This window comes from Pholcus phalangioides, unplaced genomic scaffold (genome assembly GCF_987345545.1).
Source record: "Pholcus phalangioides strain wild (caught in Gottingen) unplaced genomic scaffold, Ppha-v1.0 ptg000015l_1, whole genome shotgun sequence".
NCBI classification, from domain to species: Eukaryota; Metazoa; Arthropoda; class Arachnida; order Araneae; family Pholcidae; genus Pholcus; species Pholcus phalangioides.
Window position 1 is genome coordinate 83955642 of NW_028301608.1, and position 26927 is coordinate 83982568.

At 42.1% G+C, this 26927-nt stretch overlaps 2 protein-coding genes across 2 annotated transcripts; both read right to left on the bottom strand.

The window, feature by feature from the left end:
* Positions 1-1062: 1062 nt before the first annotated feature.
* LOC149076873 (uncharacterized) lies at positions 1063-19761 on the bottom strand. Its single transcript, XM_089244597.1, has 4 exons — positions 19642-19761; positions 18044-18074; positions 3549-3629; positions 1063-1190 (listed from the first exon to the last, which is right to left on the bottom strand). The coding sequence occupies exons 1-4, from the start codon at positions 19729-19731 to the stop codon at positions 1063-1065; spliced, it is 330 nt and encodes a 109-aa protein (XP_089100723.1). The 5' UTR covers positions 19732-19761.
* A 1635-nt stretch (positions 19762-21396) lies between these two features.
* On the bottom strand, positions 21397-26927 carry LOC149076874 (uncharacterized). Its single transcript, XM_089244598.1, has 2 exons — positions 26673-26927; positions 21397-22788 (listed from the first exon to the last, which is right to left on the bottom strand). Exon 2 carries the CDS (start codon positions 22782-22784, stop codon positions 22077-22079), a length of 708 nt encoding a protein of 235 aa, XP_089100724.1. The 5' UTR covers positions 22785-22788; positions 26673-26927; the 3' UTR covers positions 21397-22076.

Consider the following 26927-nt stretch of genomic DNA (forward strand, 5'->3'; position numbering starts at 1 on the left):
ATCCCTTTTTGCGACAAACCTGTTTTTTGCTTAAAGATGGACGACGAGACCGCTTTCCTTTATAGGAGCCTTTTACGTAATCGGTATTACAGTCGAATCCCGATTTAACGAATGCCGTTATAGCGAAAAAATATCGTTTTAACGAGCACTTTTCTAATCCCCAGAGAGACTACACTTTTTAATTCCTAAGCTTACATAGGAATACTTCAAAAACCTGGAATTCCTTTACAACGAAACTTCGCAATTACGAAGTGATTTCTCCTGTCTCTTGGAGTTCGTTATAACGGGATTCGACTGTATATCGCGTCTTTTGTTATCGTCAGCCCGACGATGCACGTATCATAATCAAAAATTTTTCTCCCTCATTCTTATTTCCTTATGTTGAAAGCTGTGCTCCCACCTCTCGGGATCCGGAAAATTCGCCTCCGAATGTTTTACCCCTTTTTTTAGTGACCAAATGAGTGGGTGAGTGACCGTATAAGTGGCCAAGCGTGAATGAGGGATCTGGTGAGGTAGTGAGTCTTTCATACACGTGCTCACTCAATCGCTTACACAGTCGGAAACTCATCCACTCTCTTGATCACTCAATCAATCATATACTCACTCTGTCATTCATTCGGTCGCTCACCCACTCACTTGGTCACTCCACTCATATGATCGCTTCTCACTCGTACAAACACTCACCCATCTACTTCGCTCCGTGTGGGACGAAATGTCAGGGGTAAAATGTCGCCCAGACGTTTGGTCAGTCACCCACACACTTGGTTCCTCCGTAACGAAATATCGGGAGCGAAACGTCCGGAGGTGAAATGTGTCGGGGATGAAACGTGCTCGGGGTGAAATATCGGGGGCGACATGTCTGGAGACTAAGTTTCCGTGAAACCACTTGCTCATGTGGAAATCGGACTCAGGCAGAGGGTCGCAAAATACCTGAGCACGACTCTGGACATTGTCTTAATAGATTTTCCCGGAAAAAACACTGTATTTGGTTATTTTAAAAAGAATTCGACGTCCTTTTAGTATGTATTGATATTGCACACAGGCTAGTTATAACTCACGCGCTCACTGTCTGCGGACGATTTTGACCAACTCCTGGGTGCCGCTCTTGATCCTTCCGAAGAACGTCGGGCCTCCAGGCGGCACGTCATCATCATCCAGCGGCAACTGGTATCCCCCTTGTTCCTCCTCACCTGCGTGATATCCAAGGAAAAAACCACGCCTCATCAAAACCATCTGATAACCACCAGAAACATTCACTATTTACGTATGTGGCAATCGATAACGTCGAGGAAAAACCTTATTTTGTCATTCAAAGTTGTTGTGAGCACTGCGGTGCTCATCGAACCGCCCAAGATACCTCGTGTTTACTCTTTGCGGTCCAGAGGTTTTTTTTCGGCATTCCGTTGTTACTGTTCTTAGTGTATAGGGATCCCCCCCCCCCGCCACAATGAGGAAGGCGTCTGGAAGCTTGACCCTTTGTGGTCTTTTGGTATGTATAGTGTTCTTATATATAGAGAGAGAGAGGCAAACACCTTCAAAAACCCTTAATTAATTATTAACATTATTTCAGTGTCGTGTCAGAGATGGTAGGTCGATACTCTCTCGTCCACCACCAAGAAGGTTAGCGTTAAGGGAAGCCCTAGGTATAAATGTTTCAAGTGAAATATGATGTTGGAAAAAAATGTGACTACTTTCAGAATCCAGTAGAGCTGTCCATAGAACCAGGACAAATCTTAAGCCTTGGGCCTATGTCAGCATGACCCGGGGCCTCACATCCATAGAGAGCCTATATCCTGAAGTTGATTTTCTGTGGTTCCCAACTCCGAGGCATGCGAGCCAATTTTCTCGTTAAAATGTCTCGCCACAGACAGCAGCAGGCCACAACGGTACAAATAATCCAATCATTACTCTTCACTCACAATTTTAAATATCGATGGCGGCACTGAAACAAAATAAGACGCAACACTAGATACGCACTCAAACTGTTAGGTACACGCACTATGTTCCAGACTCTGCCACGAAGCTGGGCTGGAAGAGATATGGGCAACGGAATAAGTCCAGTGGCAGAGTCCTGGCGCGTTCCATTCAGAGGGCCTACATGATGATATCTGGTGCCATGATTTTTCAAATTTAAATATGTAAACTGTTATTTCCAGCTAAGGAAGGGAGTCCCAGAACAGCCCTTTGTCTGGATACCCACGGGGTGCGGTAGCCCAGGTCGATAAGATACTCGCCTAAAGTACCAAAGGATGTGTAGAGGTGTCGCGAGTTCGATACCCGGTTCGTCCTTGTCAGAAAAATTTCCTGACACAGGAAGTACAACAAAAACGGTGACAAGACCGCAGAAAAAAATTGCTACCGCAAGGAGTCCCCCATCGAGGGGTTAGCGCACCAAACCCGCGATGAGTATAAAAAACAAGCCTGCCGTTCGGAATCGGCAATAAATTGTGGGTCCCGGTCTAATTAGCCCTTAGTGTGCAGAAACTGACCGTGGTGCGACAAAAATGTTCAAAATGCTGTTGAGACGACCATGCATAATCCCCTATCCCCCCCCCCCGGAATAACGCTTACTGAACTCTACCCCCAGGGCAGATGCGGACCCAGGGTGATGTGTCTGAGGTTCAATTTATTGTGTAGTGTCGTTGAATCTTGCAGTATTTTTGATGAAGACCTATTTTGTTTTTTTAGGCCGCTCGGAATCGGCAATGAACTGTAGGTCCCGGCAGTGTTATACGCAAATATAATTTTGAATAGCAATTTCACTCCAAAATTCCAAGGGGTATTTTTGTGAAAAGAGGGGGGGGGTATTTTCTTCTTTATCAGTCAGTGAGAAATAACTTTACTGAAAAAAATTACCTAAAATTCGAAGGGGGGAGTATTTTTTTTTCACTCCTCTACAAAATTTTGAGGAGTAAAATTGGTTTTTGATGCGTGAATCACGCATCTAGATTCGTATTGGCGAACACTTTGGGTCCCGGTCTATTCAGCCCTCGTGTGCAGAAAATGACCGTGGTGCGACAAAAATGATCAAATGACTAATGGCCTATTTTTTCCCACATAATTCGGCTCATTGGAGGATAATCACCCCCTTCTGGATCCGTACTTGGTCCAGGGTTCCAGAGATCGATCTTATTTTGTTTATTATAAGGTTAGTTTTGATTAAATTCCATTCGATAAGTGAGAGGATGTATCTCTTGCATTAGGGCAGGGGAGGCCAGGATAAGACTGGGGGGCCACAAGAAGAAAATATGGTCCAAAAAGGGGCCATGGGCTGAAAAAGGTTGAGGAAGCACTGCCCTATCTGATCGTGAATGGACTGATCAGCTAAATATCTCATCACTACCCCCTTCCACATACCTGATAACCTTTTCCAGCATCTTATTATTTCATTCCCAAATTCGTTACCATCGGGACTGCGCACGAATTTTATTCTGGAAATCAGCTGGTGATCACATTAATGTGGTTCAACGGTGTACGTTCGAATTATTAAAATACGTATATGTGTTTGCACAAAAACATTCTACATGTTTATTGATTCACGGACTTACGTCTGAAGGAAAGGGCGTATACCGTCCCCAGGAAGCAGAGCAGTACCAGCCCGACCACTGAGCAAATAGGACACGCGATTCCTGTGAAATGAGAGAAAACACAGAATAAAATCTCACGTTTTATAAAAGTTTGCATTTAAAAGTATACAATTTTCATGCCATGATTTGGAAACTGATATATCCGAGGAGAACTAATATGCTGAAAATAGTCAAAAGGGGAGTCTATATAAATGGTCTGGGACCCCCATGCTCAGAATTTCCACTGAATCTAGAGGCCATTAATACAGGGGGTGCACAACCTTCGGCGCATGGGTCAAATATGGCCCGTCAAGGAATTCCAGCGAAAGGTGATCCGGTAGAAAAGTATCGATACATTCAACGCGATCAATAGGCGTAGGCTGACCTTATTTCGTTCATAAAAAACTGTCAAAGGCGAATGAAGTTGACAACTACAGCTAAAAAACTGTCAAAGGCAAGTAAAGTTGTCAATTACCGGCAAAAAAAGTATGCAAAGGCGAGTGAAGTGGCCAAAATACAGTATAGTCAAAGGCAAGAGAGAGAGCAATGTTGTCATATTACTCTAAGGCAAGAGAGAGAGTAATGAGTCTCGCCACAGAGAGCAACAATCCTACAACGATAAATCATTCAATCATAACACTTCACTCATAGTTAGAAAATCTGGTGGCAGATGGCAGCACTACACATAACAAGCATTACAGAGAAACAACAAACTTCACGTCAGGTTTCACTTCACGTACACGCACATTCCCGCATGTACTGATTCTTTGGGTTTGGGGGGTTCCGCGGGGGGGTGTGGGCGGGGTGCATGTGTGGTGTAGTAGTAGTAGGTAGGGCCTCCAAAAAATGGCTCGGGGATCCATGATGTTCTTAAGTCAGCCACCTCGTTGGGCAATTTGCCTGTTGTGGCGTTGTATTTGTATTTGTATATATACAAATGAGCCTTGTTTAAAATAAGGGAAAAAACGGGATATTTCATAAGAAAGTTGGGACGGCAAAAACTATGGGAATATCCGGCAAATACAGGTCATATGGTCACGCTATACAGTGGAACCTCCCGTTAACGAACACTTTTCTGATTCCTCAGTCCCGTGGAATAGGGGGCTTTAATGTATTTCATTCGGCCCGTTAGCGGACACTCTCGATAGCGGGCACATAATTGATAAATGGTAATACTAGTTTTGTTTGCACATACTGATACGTGTCAGAAAAGCCAACATTACAAGGCCGATAATGTTACGAAAATGTTTTCATCTTCACACTTATTTTAATTTGATATTTATTGCCAAATATATGTGTATTGCACGTATCAAAATGTACGGGTAAAAATAATTAATTGGTTTAATGAAGAGAAGAAAAGTTATAAATTCTTTCCATAATTATCAGACTTCCCATTTTTATTTGGGAATTATGCACAATCACTGATAAAAGTGATAAAAATATAATGAAATTTCAAATCAAGCTTTCTTTATTGAGACAATTGGTGATTATGCTGCATAACCACCAATTACTGTTTTCTTTTTTGCACACACACAAACAGTAATATACATTTTGACATTAATATTTATAAGAACTAATTATTGTGACCGAAGACAAAAATCGTATAAATGTGAAAGTCGTATAAACGAGGTTACACCTCGTTATACCTCTCTATTAGTGGACAAAATTTTTGGTCCCATCGGTGTCCATTACTTAGAGGTTCTACTGTATATAGGAATTTCTGGCCCGCGGACTGGAAGCGTTGTGCACTACTCATCTAATAGATAGCTTCAACGGGAACCCCCAACATCTGCAAAATCCACATTTTAAAAAGATTTTTTATCCATCCCATACCCACTCAGAAAGTTTTCTTTCTTATTTTTCAGCACCCCCCCCCCTCCCCTTCTTGGATGAGCCCATATTTTATCCGTAACTTTTATCGCCCCCTGGGGGTGTGATATTGCCCCTTCCTTTGGGAAGCATTGCTTTAGATTGCGGTATCTTGAAGGGTCAGTCAACAGTCAGGGCCCAGGGCTACGAATAAAAAAAAGGGGGCCCTCTAAATTACTACTTATTAATGCACATGCATATACGGGATTTAAAATACTATTGGGCTTAAGGAAAACCCTAAAAATGCTTGAGCCCAGGCTCCGGAAGTTATTAAGAGCTTGTCTAGTTCGGAATTTATGCCGTGTCGCCAGGAGAGAATCATTAGCTGGGCTTCCTTCATTCACAGTTGCAATGATCATTCTGGTTAATGTTTGGCGAAAACTCAAAAGTATGTACAGGGTGATTCCCCAATGTTTCCATGTCTAGACCTGGTTCACCAGCCGTGGATTAATTGGTTGATCATATTTATACAGACGAGAATAAAGAGAATAAAGCTAGGGCCATGCTTGATTCCAGCCTGACCCCAGCCTAAGTCAAAGGAGCTGGCTGCCTTCCTTCCCAATCTTTCCAATTCGACTGGCCACACACTGATCGAAGAACGCCAACATTCACAACACGCGTTGACGTATTAAATTGTTCTGGAAGCAAATATTCACCAAGGAACATGGGGCGAGGCTGGGCTAGTGTATATCCAGCTTATGACACTGGCGTTTTATTACTGTGGGGGGGGGGGGGGGGCAGCCTTGCAAGCAAATATTTACGAACGACTATTGGGCCAGACTGGACACGAGTGGGGCCTTACCATATAAAGAATTGAGAAAGGGGTTCTCCAGCCAGAAATGGAATTTCCACGGACCACAACCTGCTCAGAAAACATAAGGAACATAAGAAACATAAGGGTAGAAACATAATTCACGCTGAATTCCAATTCTGCGAGTCAGCGCCGTTACAGATTGGTTAAAAAACCTGCAATTCAAGGGTTTTAACCAATCAGCGACGGCGGCGACTTCCAGCAGAATCGAAAACCAGCGTGCACTATGTTCGTACCCTTAAACGTTATGGAATTATTATTCTCTGGATTCCAATGCAAAATAAGGTCCACCGAGTAAATTAATTTTCTATCATGGCGCGCTGTAGGCCCACTCGCTGTAGAACTTCAATCAACATGGATAAAGATCACTGGAACTATCTTGGCGAACAAATTGACGTTGACAATAAATAACGGCTCCAAAGAGAGATATATAGTATTCTCTACATATTCTAACTATTCTCTGTACAAAACACGTATTTAAAGACTTCTGGGATTCTTATTAGGGGGTACTTGACATCGATTGGCATGAGTCGTTGAAACGAGGGTAGATACGGGGAAGACGTATGTCATAAACAAAAGATCGTCCTTACCGATCATGATGTGAGACTTTTCGTATCTGATTCTTATCGTATATCGTGCGCTGTTTCGAGTTCCGGTCGAATCCTGCCTGATGGAGTTCTTGCTCTTCTCGGGGGTGGTTTTGATTTTGAAACTCTCCTCCAAGATTTCAGTGGTTTTTTGAACCGGAGTGATTCTCTATGTCATTTGGAATGTGCTCAACTGAGACAACGAGCAGGATTTTATTCCCCTCCCTCTTTTTCCAGTTTAGAACGGCGAGACCCCTCGCTCCGTGGCCTTAATCATTTGCTGTGATTTTACACGATATACCAATATAACGGAAGTATTTACACTCTCGAATATATACGGTATCGCTCTGTAACGCATAATATTCAAAATTGCCTGGTAATTATCCCCTGCTGAACAACCAAGACCTGCCGATATACCGGCTATCCCAGAACTCTACCACCAAAATTAGAGGGGGGGGGGGGACGATTATAAAAGTGAACAATTTTTACAATGGAATGTAGGGACGCAAATAACTTTGTTTTATTCAGCGCATTTTAACGCCACTGGCACCAAAAAATAGGAAAAAAAAGTCCTAAAATGATCCTGGGAGTTTTTTTAGAAGGTAAAAAAATTTCCCCCACAATAGATACAGTTAGAAAGAGACGATATTTTTTCCGTCCGCAACTGCCGGTGACTATAACCACTAGATAAAGCCAGGCCGACTCATCATCCGCTATTAATGTCCAGTGTGACATCAATGTCATCGCTACAGCCAACAGCTGTTTTCTAGCCAATAGTGTTGTCTCCCCTTATGGGATTCTATAGGCTAAAGTCTAAGATCCATCATCAATACGCCTTTTCTCCACTAAGTCATCACTATGAGGCTCCTCGATGCTCTGGATCGATAAATGATCAAAAACCGGAGGAAGATGCTGCAAATTAATAGGCACCGGATTCGTCCGAAGAGATAGCATCTCCCTCGCAATCGACTGTTGAGTAGGGCACGGCGGGGGGGGGGGGGTGTCACAGATAAGACACGTACGTGGGAGTTCTCCCCCCTCCAAACACTTTATTAGTCAGATTGCCGCCCTCTATCTTCATTTGAGGAATGATCACTTTCATGTAAGCGCGCATGTAGAATAGATACGGCACAGATTGATGCGGAGGAGATTTTTCTCAGAAAATGTTAGGGAACACACGGGACCACGAATCCATGGAGGAGGTGAAGGGGGACGGAGCAAAGTTTTTGGCTCACATCCAGGCGCCCCCTAAAAGTCACTTTTGCATTGAGATCGCCACTTTGTCGAGACAGAGCCGAGTCAGTGTCCCGTTCCAAAAAAGGAGAAGAATTTATTGTTATTTTTCTGTTTAGGGCACACAGTTGTTGTTGATGATGATTTCGTTAGGGAAAATAAAAAGGAAAGGGGAGAAAAAAAGTTTTTCTTTTCTATTTTTCTTTTCTTTTTATTTCAAAATATCTGTTCCTGTTTCAAGAACAGAATCGGGAGCATTTGTATGAGTTGACATTAAACGAGATGCTGGCAGTCGAGGAACAACATCTCCACAGATTTTCGAAAAAGGCTGTTCCTCTCAGAATTGATTGATACCGTCCTAGAATATCAGCTACGTCATGAGAGGGATAATGTAAATTCCATTCAATCGAAAAGCTAAGACATCGGGGGGAAAAAAACCAGGTGGCGATCCTCGTGACTCAAACAGATGCGAATTATGATGATTTGACAGAAAGTTCAATAGTCCGTTGTTGTACTTTGCTCGTCGTTAAAAGCATGCAGAAGTGTATTTACTCGTGTGGACTAGTTATCATCATGCTGGCAGTCGAGGAGCAGCATCTCCACAGATTTTGGTAAGCTATTCCTTGCAGAATTGATTATCACCGTACCAGAATATCAGCTGCGTTGTCACGGATAGTCTAAGTTCCATTCAATCGACAAGCTAAGACATCGGGCAAAGAAAATACTCATAGACGGCCATCCTCGTGACTCAAGTGGTGCTGTCGAACTATAACGATCTGACAAAACTTCAATAGAATGCTTTGCTCGCCGTCAAAAACATGCAGAAATGTATTTACTCGTCTGAACTACAGGCATCGAGGCTGTGTGGGCTAGTCATTGGGGCTGCTGTGTGGACTATTCATCATCATTCTGGCAGTCGAGGAACATCTCCACAGGTTTTGGACTGAATTGATTAACACCATCCCAGAATATCAGCTACAGGAATAGTGTAAATTCCATTCAATCAACGAGTTTGGACATCGGGCAAAAGGCACTACTCGTAGACGGCCATCTTCGTGCCTCAAGTGATGCTGTCGAACAATAGCGATCTCACAAAACGTCAATAGAATGCTTTGCTCATCGTTAAGAACATGCAGAAATGTATTTACTCGTGTGAACTAGGCATCGAGGCTGTAGTGTGGACTAAATAACTAACCGAACGACGGTCCAGTCCATATTCTAAAGAATTTCTGATAGGTCCGCAACAGGATTAAGCAGTTTCTGTTTAAGCATTCATTGTTTGCAGTATAATACGGTTAATGATTTTTGCTATGTGAACTAATCATAATCATGTTGGTAATAGAAGAACATCTCCACAGATAAATCAGTTCCTTGCAGAATTGATCAACACCGTCCCAGGATATCAGTGGCGTCATCGCGGGGAAAGTGTAAATTTCATTCAATCGACGAGCTAAGACACCGGGCAAAGAGACTAGATGGCCATCCTCGTGACTCTGTCGAACTGAAAAGATCTGACAAAACTCCAATAGAGTGCTTTGTTCGTAGTTAAAACCATGCGGAAATGTATTTACTCGTGTGGACTGATCATCAAACACTTCTAAAGTGCATTCGGTTCAGCCGACCCCTGAATCCGAAAACTACTAGCGATGTATCACGGACAAAGAATCGACGACAACTTCGACGCGACGCAGCAGCTGACACAGCGAGTGCAAAACCTGCTGGGATTCATGTTCACCGGGTACATCGCGACCCTGTTTTGTGGATTGCTGGCCGTGCTCGGCCACGCTTACAACGCCGTGCAATACGTCGTCGAGGCACTGTTCCTGGCTTGCATAATGGGCGGAATGCTGATCGCCGTGTGCTCGATGTTCCTGTTCGGACTACTCAGCAAAAGCTGTTCCGGTGTGGGCTGTCGCGTTCACGGCAGGTGGCGGGACAGGTTCGTTACCGAGGGATTGAGGGACGACGGTCGTACCAGGGTGGTGAACATCCCTGCGCCTGCTCCTGTCACCTATCCCGAACTCAGGAGGACATGTCAAAAGGCCGATGTGTCAGCTTACAGTGAGCAGTGAAACGTGGTGCTCAATTTTCCGTGCCGTCTCTTCAAGGTGTAACCGGTAAGTAGGGTGAATCACCCCCCCCCCCTTTCAAAAATTGAACAACCCTACGCGCTGTCACATAAGCATTGCGTTCTTCTCTACGTGTTACTCAACTTCTGCACTTGTTTTTCTCTGCAAGTGTTTGCTCACACGATAGCTGTAACGTAAGAGTTGTCAGTCGGAGTACGTAAGAGTTACGTACTCCATTACGTAATGGAGCAGAAAAAATATGAAATTCTGTTTCAAATCGCGTGAAACTGCAACGGATACCCACAAATTGCAGCAAAATGTGTACGGAGATTAAGCTATTTTATCTCGCTAGACAGCATTTCTCGATTGTTCACACGCTTCCGCTAAGGTCACGAAGGCGTCGAAGATGAGCATCGTTGTGGGAGATCGGTGACGTGATTGGCGTTTGTTCATCCGAATTATGGAGAAGTATTTGAATATTCTCCGCGAGAAATCGTTCGAACCATTGTGACCGAGGATTTGGGTAAACGCAAACATTGCGCAGGGTTTGGCCCTCACATCACACCTAAGCGACAAACGAAAACAACAGCGAATAGAGTCGTAAGGCGACTTCATCGATACTGCAGATTTTAATGCCATGTTTTTACAATCAATCGTTACTGGAGACGAAAAAAACATGCTGTTTCCAGCACGATTCACAAACTGAAGTACTGTCTTGCGTGATGCAGCTTCATGTCTGTACATATTTCGCAACATTTCGTGAGTTTTCGTTGTAGTTATACCCACGGACTCTCTGACACGAAGCTGGGCTGGAAAAGATCTCGACAACGTGATAAATCCAGTGGCAAAGTTCTGGCGTTCATGCAAATTGAAACAAAATTTCAAGTTGATCCTCTGCCCCATTACGCAATGCACTAACAACTCTTACATTATCGCTACCACATAAGCAAACATCTGCCGAGAAAAACAAGTGCCGATGTTGGGTAATATATATAAGGGAGAACGTCGCGTGCTCATGTGGCAGCACGTCGGGCTGTTCACAATTTAGAAATGAGGGATGATTCACCCTACTTACCGGTCATTCCTTATATAACTAATTCAGTGGATTTTCATGTAATTTCTTAGCACATTCCGTTGCCATTAAAGCAGAAATGTGCGCATATACCTGTTCATGCGTTCCTTATTCATGTTTTAAAGCAACGGTTCTCAAACATTCATCGAGTATACCGTTTAATCCGCATTTAGTGCTGTTTTTTCGCCAACTTTCTTCCGTTTTTCGAATTCAAATAGCTAAGCAAATATTGCATTTAGAAACGTGGAATTTTTTTTGGTTGGCATTAGGGGAGAGAGAGAGAGAGAGAGCAACATCTTCTCCTAACAGGGTTTTCGGACATTAGACACACGATTACAGAATAAAAAGTTAATTTCTTAATTTTAATAATTATAAAAAACCACTTGCAGTACTACACGTTATTTGGAAACTTTTTCTAACTGGAAGTATGTCTCTAGAATCGGCGATTCGCCAGTAAAATAAACATACGCCGTGTTACCTATTCACCCTGTATAGCCACGCATCGATGGGAAAAAATGGATTTGGTGCCTAAAACGGACCGTCTTACATCAGTACATCGAACTTTGTTCAGGGATCTCCAGCCATTGGCCGGCCAAGGCCCAAAAAACACTAACCATTTTTAAAAATCGATTTTTTTTTTTTTTTTGCCGCAACACATACTTGTATATAGTAAGTCCTCAATACGCAAATGTATGCGTGTACAAGTATGAAAATTAACAGAATACATTTCCAGACACACACATTCATGCAAGAACAGAATTTATTTATTTTGGCTACATTTTCACAAAAATCTCTTTATTTGCAAAGAAAAAAAAGCGTCATCTATATTGGAAAAAACAAAACAATAAATCACTCATTGATCAACGGATTTCCATTCTTTTGGTAGAAAAAATATTTCTTTTCTTTTTTGTGTGTGTTTTTCAAATGTATTTATTCATTCAGTGACGGAAATTGAATTCCGGCAAACGTCCGTGTTGTTTTTCAAAATCAACCAATCGTTTCGCCTCTTCTCTTCTAGCCGAAGTCTCAGACGGACAAGGTTTGTACCTGAAGCGCATGTGAGCCTCGTTATCGCGAATGTGCTCGTCAATAGCTTGGTCCTTATACAAATGCTCCTTGATTCTGCGGTTCAAGTTGGGTCCGGCCATTCCTACGTACTGCTTGTCTTTGGCGTTGCAGTGCTTGACTTCGTATATCCCGGCGCATTTGGGTACCTTGTCCAAGGCCGATTTATCGAACGGCTTCCATCTATTTATACGCTCTATAAGACAGGAAAAGAAAGAAATTCGCGCGTGACTTCGTTTAAAACGAAATGGATCGAAAATTTCAACATGAGAATCAATTTAGACCGAACATTCAACAATTCGGGACTGGTTCGAAGCGATGCTGTTTTGATGGACCTCGTTGGAGAGAGAGAGAGAGAGAGAGAGAAATCCCGGAATTTTCAATCAAAATTCCCCCGTCATCAAGGAAACTGATAGTTTTTCTCGATATTATGTCAAGCTGAACTCGGAAAGAAAAATCATCTGGTCTCCCCTGGGACTATATATAATATAAGAACCCAGGCTCTCTCTTGCAACCCGGGAAAGCATGCTACCATCTACATCAGGGGTTCTTGACCTATGGATCGCGACCCAAACTTGGGTTGCAATTCCGAGATGGGTCGGGTCACGATCCGAACTTGATTCATAGGGGCTTCCCCAGACGAGGTGTACAAATCCACTTAGACCAGAGATTTTTCATCTATGGGTCACAACCCGAACTTGATAACTTGATTCGCAGAGGCTTCCGAGATGGGTCGTATAAATTTATTTACAGCCAGGGATTCTTGAGACATGGGCGACGATCTAAGCTTGATTCGGAAAGACTTCGGAGATGGGTTCATACAATTCCACTTACAGTCAGGGATTCTCCAGCCATGGATCACTACCAAAACATGATTTGCAGATTCTTTCGGGATGGATCGTACAAATCCACTTACAGTCCTGTTATGAATGCACTCATTGCATTACCTTTTCACTAATCTCTAAAAAACCCGTCCCATGGGTCGCGAAGCTGATCTTGTTGACTTTGGGTCACTACTGAAAAAAGGTAAAAGAACCTCTGATCTGCACCATGTACTGTGGCGTGAGGGAAGCCCTTAAGTGAAATAAGGAATGCAGGGTCGTGTCTCTCTCCAGTGGTGTAGATGGTAGTATGCTTTCCCAGTTTACAAGAGCGCCTGGGTTGGAGTCCCGGTGGAGACAGGATGGCTTTTCTTTCTGAGATCAGCTCGGCATAATTATCCAGAAAAAAAAATATTCGTTTCCTTGATATAATGGGCTGAGAGAAAAGCCGTCTATCGCTCTCCGTTATCTCTTTTCTCCCGTTATCTTTGCAAATCCAATCAACAGCTCAGCGCCACACAGCCACAAACCTTGTCACCTAAAGCAGACATGTATCCTGGCATCCTCCGTATTGGATCATCTGCGTCAAAATCAATAGAAACGGTGAATTCAGCACCAGGGGAGCACCAGACCCACCTGCTCACCCTAGTTTCGGCCGTGCAATTGCTGGTCGATCAAAAAATATACCGAGTATTTATAGCGAGTCTCAAATTGACTGAAATATTTTTAATGATCATTGCAAAAAAACGGTCAGTAATGGAAATGCAGTGCTTGTTGCCGCGGTCGTGTATGCATCGCGCTGGGCTCTCATTGTGAGAATCCAAATTCGAATCACGTTGGCAGCACAGTAGTGGCCTGCTGAAGTTGGTTTTCTCCGGTTTTCCAACTTCGAGGCGCAAATGCGAGCCGGTTTCCCATTTAAAAAAAAGGAACACATTGGAATCCTTGATGTCATCTACATGAAACATAAACATCAGTATGCTCAAAAAATCTTGCTGAGCTGAATGAAAATTTTTTTATTTCGGTAGTAACAAGGATCCTTTCTATTTTCCAGATAGTGGACACATTCTCTTTAATGTTCTCTGCACTGTTTCACTGCGCACAGAATTTCGATATCTGTGTAGAAAGACAAAATAACATGCTGCACCTTATACAATAGCAATATGGGACATTTTTTGGCGGCAAAAACTGTGTGCACGGAAGCATTCTCAGCAGTGCTCGCCAATACGCATCTAGATGCGGGATTTAACGCATCAAACTTTATTACTCCGATTTTGCTGCGGAATGAAAATATTCCTTCAAATATTAGGTAATTTTTTTAAGTGAAGTTATTTTCTCTGCTTTTCACAAAGAATATCCCTCTTTTTAGAAATTTACTCCTTAAAATTTTGAAGAGGAGTGAAATTGCTCTTCAAAATTATTTTTTCGGATAACACTGATTCTCTGTCATTCTCAGACCCTAAACGTCCATATTTTCTAAACTTATTCACAATGAAAAAATGGTGCATTTCTTAGTTACTTTGTCTATAACCAACAAACGGGTGAAAATAAAATTAGTCACAACCAAAAATATGCCTTGTAGAAAATATACAGTACAGTATATATATATATATATATGTGTGTGTGTATTATATTGCGCGAAACATCATTAAATTGAACTACTTCTGCCAGCTATCGAATAAAAAACATAACTGTTACGATTCTAATTGGTGACCGGTTTTTGATTCATGTGCCGCATGACAAAAATCAATAAAGTATGATGTAAGTAAATATTTTATGAGCAATAATATAAGTTAAATTATTAAGTTTGCATTGAAATTTTAGCAGTTGTTATTTGTGTGTGGGTAAATAAATTTTAACAAAAACAAACGGTGCCAAACTGCTTCCGCATTACATGCTTTTTGATTAAAAAATTACAGGAACCCCAGGAGGGTTACACTTTTCGCGTTTTACTAACGTTAATGTATCGTACAAAAACAACTGTTAAAATTTCGAAGTAAACTTGATATTAATATTATTGCTCACAAAATATTCACTAATATCATACTTTATTAATTTTTTTCATGCGACACATTAATCAAAAACTGGCCACAATCGGGGAATCATAACAGTTGTGTTTTCTAGTTAATAAGTGGCAGAAATGGTTCCAGTTTAATGATGTTTCGCAATATAATACATACTTTACTATATTATCTAGATTCTAGAACTGTTTTTGGCTGACAAAATTTTGTTTTTACCCGTGTTTGTTGGTCATGAAAAATAGTAACTAAGGACACCTTTTCTTTCATGAGGAATAAAGTTTACAAAATATGGATGTTTAGAGTCCGAGAATGGCTGAGAATCGGTGATATCCGAAAAAATAATTTTGAAGAGTAATTTTGTAAAAAGAGGGTTTTTTTGAAAAACAGAGAAATAACGCTGTTTGAAAAAATTACCTAAAATTTGAAGGAGTACTTTCAGAAAAATGTTGGAGTGAAATTGAATTTTGATGCCTGAATCTCCCGCATCTAGACGCGTATTAGCGGGCACTGCTGAGAATGATTCCATGTATATATAGTTTTTTCCTGCGCAGAAAAAAATTTCCTACAGTGTTTAAGGTAGCATGTCATTCTGCACAGATATCGAAATTATGTTCGCAGAGAAACAAAAGGTCTGTGCTGGTGAAACTAAAGTCGATGAGCCCCCACATCTCGAAGAAAACAAAGTTAGAGGGCAGATTTCATGTGTAGGAATAAAATTTTTCCTTTCCTCGCAAGTATCTCGGTGCTCATAACGCCCCCCCCCCCCATCCTCGAGAGATGCCCCACGAGACTAAAATCCATCCTTTGTGGGGGCCTTCTAATAGTGAATTTATAGTGTAAAAAATAACAAAAGAGTAATGATAAAAAACGAAACGATGAACCTTTCCGCTAATTGTATAAAGTACGGATGACTGGATACCAAGCGAAGATAATTGGAAAGAAAAGTCATATTCTCTCCTCTGTGGGGAATCGAACCACCAACCACGCACTTTCCGGGAGCGTGTTCCACCATTGAACTATTTATAAACTACGAGCCACTACCATTCGTTCTATGTCGCCATCAGGAAGCTAATTTCGGTACGAGCTGCTGCTGAGTTTGGGCTGAACGGGATTGCTCAATAGACAGTCCAAGGAACACAGTGGTCATAGGAAAGAAAATGCCTGTCCTCTGTGGTTTAATGGTAGAACACGCGCCCGGAAAGTGCGTAGTTGGTGGTTCGATTTCTCCCCACAGAGGTATGTAATTTTTCTTTTCAACTATCTTCGCTTGGTATCCAGTCATCTGTATACTTTGTAAAAGTAATTATATTTGTAATTTGTCCTGAGCCCCTCCCCACACTAGAGCCCTACCCTTTTGTTTTGTATGGGGGGGGGGGGTGTCATGGCGCTTACTTAAACCATTGAGCATAGATGCTTGATTTCGTACTCAGGAGATATCCACCGACAACTCAAATGAATACTCTATGGTTCAATGATTAGCATCATGATCATTTCAGTTAGAAAGCATATGTCAGAGTACCCGTATGAGAGCTCTTATTCCGGTGATGATTATAAACAAAGCTCTTGATTCGTGAATATGCCTCCCAAGTCTAACCATGAGTTCAATCGCACCGGCACGGAGACCCCCCATGGCCCCCTTATCAGGCAGCAGAGCCCATTTTTTGTGCCCCCCACACCATTATGAATTTATAGTGTGAAAAACAAAAACGCTGATTCGAGCCTACGGGCTCGAGCAACACCCCCTAAAAAGTTTGGCTCGAGTCCTACCAGCCCTCTCCCCACCTTTCATTTTGGGGTCATGCAGTGGAATAAGGACATTATGCAACTCAGTGTCCAAAGACGGCGAAGTTCCACTTTGGTAAGATGCCAGAGTCTCAAGCCTGGAAGATAAGGACCCTTCGTAGTCCTACAAACTTTCGCCGCCTGACAGGTCTTGTCAGATTTCTGGAGCAGAACTTGCATAAAATGCACGACAAAACCATTAGATTTAGATTATTGACAACCATTAGATTAACTGACGATTACTAGATTCTTTATGAGAATGCCATCATCGTATAATCTTGTTTATGATTTTGATTGCCTATCGGTGTTTATTGTTTCGATTTTAATTATCCGTTATAAGATCTCAGATTGATGATCGTTTTTATATACATTTTATTTTTGTTGCCATTGTCCGAGGCGACAATGTTTTGTTGTTTATAATAAAACTTTCCGGATACACCCATCGCTTCGATATCTCTCTGAGATGGGAAGTGGGGGTGTGTCCGGTCTTCAAAGGTCAAAGTTGAATAAGGGTTCCACGCGCGCGATAAGATCTGGCAGTACGATTTATGACAATTAGTATGTATATTAACAGCAGAGACGTAAGCGGGGCGGCGGGATATCCTCAAGGGTTCCGGGAGAAACTCTACGTTGGAAACCCCTGCTCTAGAACGCTCGTTTCGTCAGTCACTGACTTAGCCCCTCGCTCTTGTACGCGGAGATTATGGAGTTATAGGTATTATATACTAAATGCGGGGTTTATAAAAATGTTGCTGCCCTTCCACTAATTTACTTGATCACCCATTCCTCAAATTTCCACCCATCTTAACTTGCCACCCTGGACTTAGGCAAAACTCAAGCCCCATAATTACGCCTCAACTTCACCAAACACGAACTCTGGAAATATCGTTATATTGCAATCTACTGCCATTAATGAGATGGGTTAGAAATGAAGGCGCTGGCGCTATCTATCGGTGGTCGCCTCAAGTTCGTTTGGGAAAATATCTATATCCTCCCTCGGGTTTAAAACTGAGACCCCGTGACGGCAACCTTTACGGTGGTAGACGAACACCACGCCACTCGGACGTCTAATTACGCCTCTGTCGGTCATCGATGATGTATTACTGGCATACCTGGACGTAATTTTCCATTTCAATGCAAAACTTACTGCTATTTGACATGATCCTCGTCGCTGAGACCTGAAAAATAAGGAAACAGGGATAGAAATTAATGCGAAATAAATAAATATACGGGCTGTTTCTCAGTGTGTTCAAAAGAATTGAGAATTCTGCTTTATTCTACGGGGTACATAGGAAGGCCCCTTTATCCTGGAATAACTCTAGAACCGTTGATCCTAGAAACGTACTACCAATCGGAAAAAGCATCTAAATAACGTGTAGATCCCAGTTACACCATTCATATCACCAAGGGATTGTATAGTTATTAAAATAAACTTTTTAGACGGGCACCTTTTCCTCAAATCCATTTTTCGAATTCGAGAATATCTCTGCGAATATTTCACTTAGAAACATGGAATTTTTTATGCACAAAGCAACTTTTGTTTCTTTTTTGGCATCAAGAGAGACAGGGCAACAACTTTCCAATTGGAAGTTAGAGCATAGGGGGATCGTATAAAAATTTCGATTTTTTTTTTATTTCGTTGCACACTGTATTTTCACTCTCGAAACTGGTAAAGAGTAATTTTTGAACACGCCTGTAGAGCATTTTTTAAACTGGAATCGTACCTCTACGACGGACAGTTGATGTGATAATGACCGTGCTAGCACTTACAGGACACCCTGTATAGTCTTGGATACAAGGGCGTAGCCAGAAATTTCGTTCGGGGTGGGACCAAAGTGATAGAATAATAAATTTGCCATCTTTTTCCCTTTTTCGGTCATTTTCTCACATTTCGGGGGCCAGACCTTCAAGTCCTGCTCGCAGGCACCGCAGTGCTCCATGAAGCACCCATACTGCTCTATACCCATGCCCGATTTCGTGCTCGCGAGCACTTGGTCAACGTCCAAAGTGAACACCTTATACACAAATGCATCTTATAAGGATTAATTGAAGTCTAATAGGATCAAAATCATCCCGATTTCATGCATTCTTATGTCAAACTTGCCGTAAGGGTGCTCTTCTCACGCTGATCGATGCAAGTAGTACTCGCGACTGGAAAAAGGTTGAAGACCTCTGCTCTAACCACATACTATCGAGCACGGAAAAAAATATACCTTCGTGCGATTCAGAAGCATGCTCTTCAATAACCTTGCTTATTTCGAATACACATGCTAATCATTTTCTTATTGGTAGCATTCAGTGTCGTCTTAACGCATGCGCTGCCCCGTGGGGCCTGAGAAAAACTAGTAATAGTTGAATTTTTCGAGAATTCTCCAGGTTGGGCTTCAAAAATCATTTGGCCCGGACCCCCTTTCCCTCCCTCCCATGATGCTCTTAAGACGGCCCTGGTAGCATAATATGCTCAGAAGTAGCGTGCTTTCGTACTACTTAGTAACATGTATATCACGGCCCTTACAGCGTACTGAAAGCATTTTTGTGTCTGATGTTTTACCTGGTTCAAAGACGGTACTGAGCTATATAAAAGAGCACAAATGTTAATTTCGATTTTTTTTGGACTAAAAGCATCAAGCCACACCCTCCCTTCATTTCTATTAATGGGGCCCCGTTTTTCATTTCATAGAAAAACTTTTCTCTTAAAAACAAATGCATATAATTTCAGCTTTACTGTTGGTAAAAACAACTCACCTCAAAGTAGAAAAATGTCGATGGAGCAAATGTTCCTATGATAACAGATAAGAAAAAAAACACAATGGCTGTGTTTACCCTCAAAAACATTTGAGAGAAACACTCACACAGCACCACGCTTTATATAAATGTTCGTGTTTTATCTAATCATGTAAACGAATATTTTTTTTTTTAGGATCGTTTGTTTAGTTTTATCGCCTAACGCGTGTCGACGAAACAATGAAAAAAAAAATTGCAAGACATGTCTCTCGGGTGCCAACTCACATGTGAATACCTAGAGAACGGCTAAATATATTTTATTAAAAAAATAAAACATGGAGTCTCATTATTTGCTGTGCAATTAATTACAGTCGAGAATTTGGTTAATTCGAATTATCCAATTAATCTTTCCTGGATCTACAAAAACGACTGCAAATTGCAACTACGTTCACAAAAGGATAATAATTATGAATTTTCAAAATTTTATCACAACACACGAAACTGTTTCCCAAAAAAAATGTTAATTTATAATTACATGGAAGGATGCATATAGCACAAGGAAGGGGGGGGGCCCGGTATGGCATTTTACTGGCGAACCGTTGATCCTATAGGCACACTTCCATATATAAAAGTTTCCAAATAACGGGGAAAGTGTTAAATGCGAAGTTTCCTCCGTTTCTTGGTGAATATTGCACTTAGAAACGTTTTTTTTGTTAGCATCGGGCGAGACAGGACAACAACTTTCTAATTGGGTTTTCGGGGCACACTGGGAAAGAGTACAAGTTAATGTTTATTTCAAAACCCCCTTGAAACATGAACGGTATAACCACAGAGAGCAACAGGCCTACAACGGTGCAATTCAACCATTACACTTCAGTCATAGAAAAATTTATGGCAGATGGCAGCACATATTAAACACAAACTTCACATTAGGTTCACGACACGTACATGTACCAATTTGTTAGAAACTCCGCAGAGGAATGTGGGCGATGTATATGTTGTTTAGTAGTCCCATGGGTCGCAAACAGCTGATCTTGATTTTGAGTCAATAGCTCCTGTTCTAAGGGTAAAATGGGATAGCACTGCATCACCAGCAGAATTATTCATATCACACTGGTTATAATTTAATCACTGTACATATGCGTTGAACAATTTGGGACAATTTATGGGTATCCCTGCAAGTTTAATTAAAAGTATGTAACTGACGTGCAGTTACGTAAATTTCTAAAATTTGTTTGAGGCATCGTATACATGAAAAAAATTAACTTCTCTTACAGTGTCTCCGTGTACTCAAAAACCCACAAGTACAAAATAGTTGCCCTGTCTCTTCCCGAGGCAACAAGAAAATTCCACGTTCAATATTCAGAGATATTAGAATTCAAAATTTTCGAAGAAAAGTTGGGAAAGAGCAAAAACTAACAGAAAACGCTTTTCACCCCCTATTTATATGTTATTTATAAAGAAACCTCTGGACCGCATAAGATCGAGATTCCCTGCTATAATCACAATCGGATGCGCTGAGGTGGTTTATGGTTTGCCAACCCTTCAATTCCAATTCTCTCAATAAAATCATTTCTGTAATAGGCTTATTCACTCACATGCTTGAAATGATGCGCTTCACAGCCTCTAGGTCACTTATGGTTGCACTCGTAAGCGGCGATTAACTTCAAGGATCTTAGGGGTAGGTTGCACGATACCAGTACACACAATAAAAGCTCTTGTAGACATCTGTTTGGTACGTCGATCGAGTTGGTTTGATAACGAATATCCGACTCCACTCTGTTCTGATTATAAGACTTGTCAATCATCGCGTTAATTTATGGCAAAAAAAAAAAATTACTCCGTGAAAGAGTATGAAGTACCGAAAAAGCGGCCTACAGGAAGAGTTACCTGGAACATGTACAAGCGTAAATGATCAAAAGAGTGACCTATAGAGCAAGGAACCATGTGAGCGATCAAAAAAAGGCAGTGAAACAGTGACTTAAAGACAGGTGTAGTTGCAGGAAGAGGCCAAGCGGGTTATAATATAGGGTGGCGAATAGGAGGAAAGAGTGGTCAAGAGAATTAGACTAGAATGGAAGAAGGGCGGCAAAATTCAGGTACCCCGCGGGCAGAAAAACCATAAATGCATCTCTGGTAGGCTATTACCCGCAGGACTTTCTCGGAAACCAAACAAAAAAACACTTGCACAACGTATTCAAGTTTTATTCACTCTTCATCGATGTAAAGAACACATTTTAAAATCACAATATTTCAAATGCATTTATAAATAGAAAATAAAATTGAAACGAATTTAAATTCTGCCTACAACAGAACTTGCGTGTACAAGACAAAAGTTTAGCTAGACATGCTAAGAGAGGAACATGTACGCTGTACACAAACGATCTAGCGTAAATTTAGTAGAATGTACAATACTGCTTTTTCCGATACTGCATCATTGCGACAATCTCGGACATTCAGTTAGACGGAGCGGCATCCGTGTCAGCGTCCGACGATGCGTCGTTTGGCGACGGAATGACGTCGGCACGGCAGTCGCAGCTGGCGTCCCCCGATTGACGCTGATCACATTGGTTTTCATCCGGCGAAGATTTTTGGTCATCCGTTTGAAGCTGGGTATCCGTCAGACTATGGAAAGTCATCTCGGGCACGATGGGAGACATGTCGAGGGCGGACGGGGTCCTGGTCTCGCTGCTGTGAGTCGCCTTCACAGATAGGTGGCGTATGTCCTTCAGAGGGACCACCTGATCCTGAGATTCGGATGAACGACGATGGGTCGACGACGCATCGGACAGGAATTTGTCCAGCTTCTCGGAGATCTGGTCCAGCTTACTTTCGAGCAGAGTCGCGTCCTTCCTGCACTCAACGAACATGACGTCGGTCTTTCTCTCGGCGTAATTCAGCGTGACGTAGAGGATCCCGCCCAAGGCAAAGCAAACCACCCCCAGTAACACCAACGCCCACACGTAATGGTACATTTCGTCCTTGTAAATTCCCGAGAGGGAAAGGAGGGCTGCGGTGAACACTATGAAGGTAACGGACCCGAGGAGCCACAGCATCATCACGCATAATCTCACCAGCCCGAAGCAGTTTCTGAAACACCCGGGGTTCCTGAGGTTGAGGTTCAAAAGCGGCACCCGATTCTCGCCGAGATTTTCGCAAACCATTTTCCTGAAAATAGACAAAATGCACAGAAAAAATTACAATATATGCGTTTGAAAATGTCTCGGCTGAAAACGCAATTTCTGAGTTTTATCAATTAAATTTTAAAAAGTATTTCTACGTAGCAGGAGGCCAACAAATCCAAATTAGTTTTTATTTCAAAATTGATAACCGAAGTTTGTATACAGTGAAAACTCAAACAAGATTTGAAAAATATCGTTGTAGCAACATTAGACTATTAGGCAATCCCAAACACCTCTCGATATATCCTCTATTACGATAAAACCCTCTAACGATATTTTATAATACAGGATGGGCAAAAAGTCCGTAGAAACCATTTTTCCTGTTTAATGAATTTTTAACAAATAAGTGATGGATGGTTTAACCCTGCAAACCTTTTCGTCACGGGAATATTTAAGACAGAACTCCCCTGCCCCTTGCGTACGCCAATGGTGCTGACATATATAAATCAAAGAAACGCAAATAACGAACAGAATCTCTTTTCCCCCCCCCCCTCTCAAATCGTTCATTAAAGCAGTGTGTTCCACGTGACCACCACCACAGGGAATAACACATTGCATGCGAGTCACAAATCCAGCAACAGCAGAGTGCAGCATGTCCACATACACGGTTTACAACGGTGAACCGTCTCATTTGCAGTGTTTTGCACCACATGATCACCGAAAATGTTGATAAAGCTGTTGTCACTTTCTCTAAGGGTACGATTATAGTGCACGCGTGTTTCCGATGGGTTTTTAACCAATCGGAGACGACGCGTGTTTCCAGAATCAGAAATACGCGTGCACTATAATCGCACCCTTAAGTGCAATACGATAAACGTCACTACAGGAGAAACTGAAAAACGTCTGAATGAATTTCATTAATCAACTACAGTCGAACCCGCTTATAACGTTCCCGCTTAGTAAGATTAATTTTCGACAATTTAACTTTTCTCCCTATATTTGATAAAGTTAACTTTTCTCGGGTACAACGTTTGAATTTGTTGGTATTCCCGCTTGCAACGTTCGAAAAATTCACATCTGGCTTTTTCCTCCCATGAAATCAGCGCACTTTTTCACGGGTAAAGAAACGGAAATGGTCATTTGTGTGCTAGCGATTAACCATTATGTGAAAATTAGATGTGGGGAGCTTTTCTTTTATGGCTCTTTGTGTGGAAGCCGGTTATTACAATGTAAATTTAACAAAAATTTCATAAATAAGCTCCATCTCCGGAGGTTCGGTTCCCTGGATGAGTTTCAGTCAACTTCCCTCTTGAATGGGTGGGGGTTATGTGCACGGTAGTCTCCGCATCATGAAGGCATAAGCGGATTCAGGCTCCTCAAACGGCTTGGGGAGCGAAGAATCACAAAGAGTGTGCATAGTTAGAAGTAGAATAGCTATCAAATAGAAAATAATTTTACAATTAGTTTATAATATAGTTTTAATTAATACAACAGTTTTGTATCCCTTCTGTATCCACCTATGCTCTGCTATCCGCCTACACTCCTGGCGTAGCATAGGCGGATTCGGGGGAAGGGTGAGGGGGCGATCGTCCCTCCCCGTTCACCAAAAAATTTGCATTGACACATCAGGGGGGGGTGGAGGCAGTCAGTCAACTTTTCCTCGCCGCTGTGGTGGTCGGTTGGCGAGTGACGGACTCATCGCGATTACCCGGGTTGGAACACAGTGGTGGTCGGCTGAAGTTTGTTTTCTGGTTCATCTTCGAGGCGCGAATGCGAGCCGATCTCCCTTGCGATCCTTTAAAAAGTCTCCAGAGAGCAACAGGCTTACAACAGTAAAATCTTCAATCAGTACACTTCCCTCATAGTTAGGAAAAATTAATGACAGATGACATAAGCATTACACAGCAACAACTTTACGTTAGGTTCACAACACGGACATTCCAACATGCACCAATTCGTTAGAAGTTCCACAGAGGAATATGGACGAAGTGCATGTGTAGTTTAGTAGTAGTCAACCTCTCCCCCCGTTCGAAGAACCTTTCAAAAACGTATGGGGCAAAGTGATATTCTGGAGCCTTGTACATTGCTGAAGAGAACTCATTCTGTATGCTCACACACACACACGAACATACCAGATATCATCGTGTAGCATCACTATGTACATGAGGCCAACATGGCAATGGTTAAGATGTCCTGGTTCTATAAAGAGTTCCACCGGATTCTAAAAGATTTTTCTCCACAATTTAAATTTATTTCCACATTCGAATCTTTTTTCCACAGCTCTTGACCCTTCAACCACATGTCATATCTTCTTTCTACTTTATTTGTACCCGTGCCCCCCCCCCAAATCTCGGTATCGGAAGACCCAAACGTGAAGGAAGGATTTAGTGGGGGGGGGGGGGAGGAGGGTCCTGAAAGTTGCCAGTCGTCACGGGGATGCGTTGCATTGTATATTCATTGAGTTGGGGGTCTACGACTCCTGAATTGGGCGAGGGGGAGCCGCGTGACAAAAGTTTGAGAACCACTAGTAGAGGCGGATTTGCCCCAGTGTTAAAATTCACTTAGCCCTCACCCTGTACACCTCGAAGTCACTCTTTCGGTCATCCCGTGAACAGTTTTTTGGTCACTTTAGTTATTCACTAACCTAGTCCCTCGCTCTCTAAAAATCACTTCTATGCATACACACACTCAAGGTCACTCTTTTCGTCGCTCACTGATCTGGTTATGAATTTGAAAGCAGTGAATGGTAGAGATGTGCTGTAATATGCACAGGGGCTGGACTAACCACACTTTGCCTCTGAAAACCCACGGAAAAGCCGCGAATTTCATTTGTTAATTTTTCCGGGCTTTATAACGATCCCTGTAGACTGAAATCAGATATTAGAGGCATTGTATAGTAGGACTGCAAAGTACTCGAGCTCGACCCTGAATATAATTTGCGTGTATTTAATTGCTGTAGGTCATCAGAAAATCACGAAAAACCCTAAAATGGGGCGGAAAATTGTTTTCACATTAGCCTCAAAAATGCTTGAGCCCCGATCGTAAATTGCGTGTAATTAAAACTACTGATCAAAAATCATGAAAAACCGTATATATTTCCACCCGAGCACTCAATTTTTACACGATTTATTACAATCCGTGTAGATTAGCTCGCTGTTCAAGATATTGTAAAGAGCCGCAAAATGCTCATTCTGCCATCCGTATAGACACTTGAGGGCAATATCGCCCCCTGGTAAAAACGGATAAAGGCCCCAAGGGGGCAATAGAAAAAGATCCAGGGGCGGAAAGTTTTATAAAGGGGGGGGGGGGGTGATGGAACGAAAAGTTTAAGAAACACTGGTATTGACCATAGTTTTCCAAACTTTGTCCCATCGCCCCCTTCATAAAATTTCTCTCAACTCCCATCTCCAGGGAGGAGACATTCCCAAAACACTGGTATGAACTAAAATTCCACCGTCAATTCAATTCGAGGGCCTTAAAACCAGTCACACATTATACAATAAAGCCTATTAACGGACACCCCTCAGATGCGGGTACCCCTCTTTTACGGCAAAATAATCATTTCCTTTTGTACAATAAAGTATGCATTTCAAACCTCTGATTAACGGCTTGGGGGCCCGCCAAAAAGGTCCCAGCCTAAGGTGCCGTGCTCACGTTGCCCACGGCACATTTGTGGATCACTCAAGTCACCCGTGACACAGCTTCAAAGCACGTTTTCAGATCACTCAAGTCACCCGTGACACAGCTTCAAAGCACGTTTGCAGATCACATACGGAGCCCGCAATATACGTTCTCAAACCAATAAAGTGGCCCGCACTCCCCCAAAAGGTTGAGCATTGCTTGCTTTAGTACCAAGAGAAATTAAGGATAAAATAAATTAAAAATTAACTCGATGAATGTAAATCAAAAAAAATTATGTTCGACACTCACCTCAATTATCTGAATTCACCCGATTAATAACTCGAATCTTCGCCAGAACTAAAAGAAGAGTCACCGCAGCACCTCGAAACGCTTGTGGGAAGAAAGAGCCTGGGCAAGAAAAACAAAATCTCTTGGCTTCGATCAGCGCAGTCACGCTCACAGAAGTGGCCAAACGCGTAGGCCTATCATAAAGTATATTCTGTACTACGTGTCGCTCAGCCAAATACGGTAGCGATTTTACCGGAACTGCCAACCATTTCAATG

Bases quoted from the DNA above. Each gene is read 5' to 3' on its own strand.
- LOC149076874 (XM_089244598.1), bottom strand. From the start codon at position 22,784: ATGGTTTGCGAAAATCTCGGCGAGAATCGGGTGCCGCTTTTGAACCTC.
- LOC149076873 (XM_089244597.1), bottom strand. From the start codon at position 19,731: ATGTTTTTGAGGGTAAACACAGCCATTGTGTTTTTTTTCTTATCTGTT. The intron at 18,075-19,641 runs GTGAGTTGTTTT...CTTATTTTTCAG, and splicing joins CGACATTTTTCTACTTTGAG to GTCTCAGCGACGAGGATCAT. The intron at 3,630-18,043 runs GTAAGTTTTGCA...CTCATTTCACAG, and splicing joins GAGGATCATGTCAAATAGCA to GAATCGCGTGTCCTATTTGC.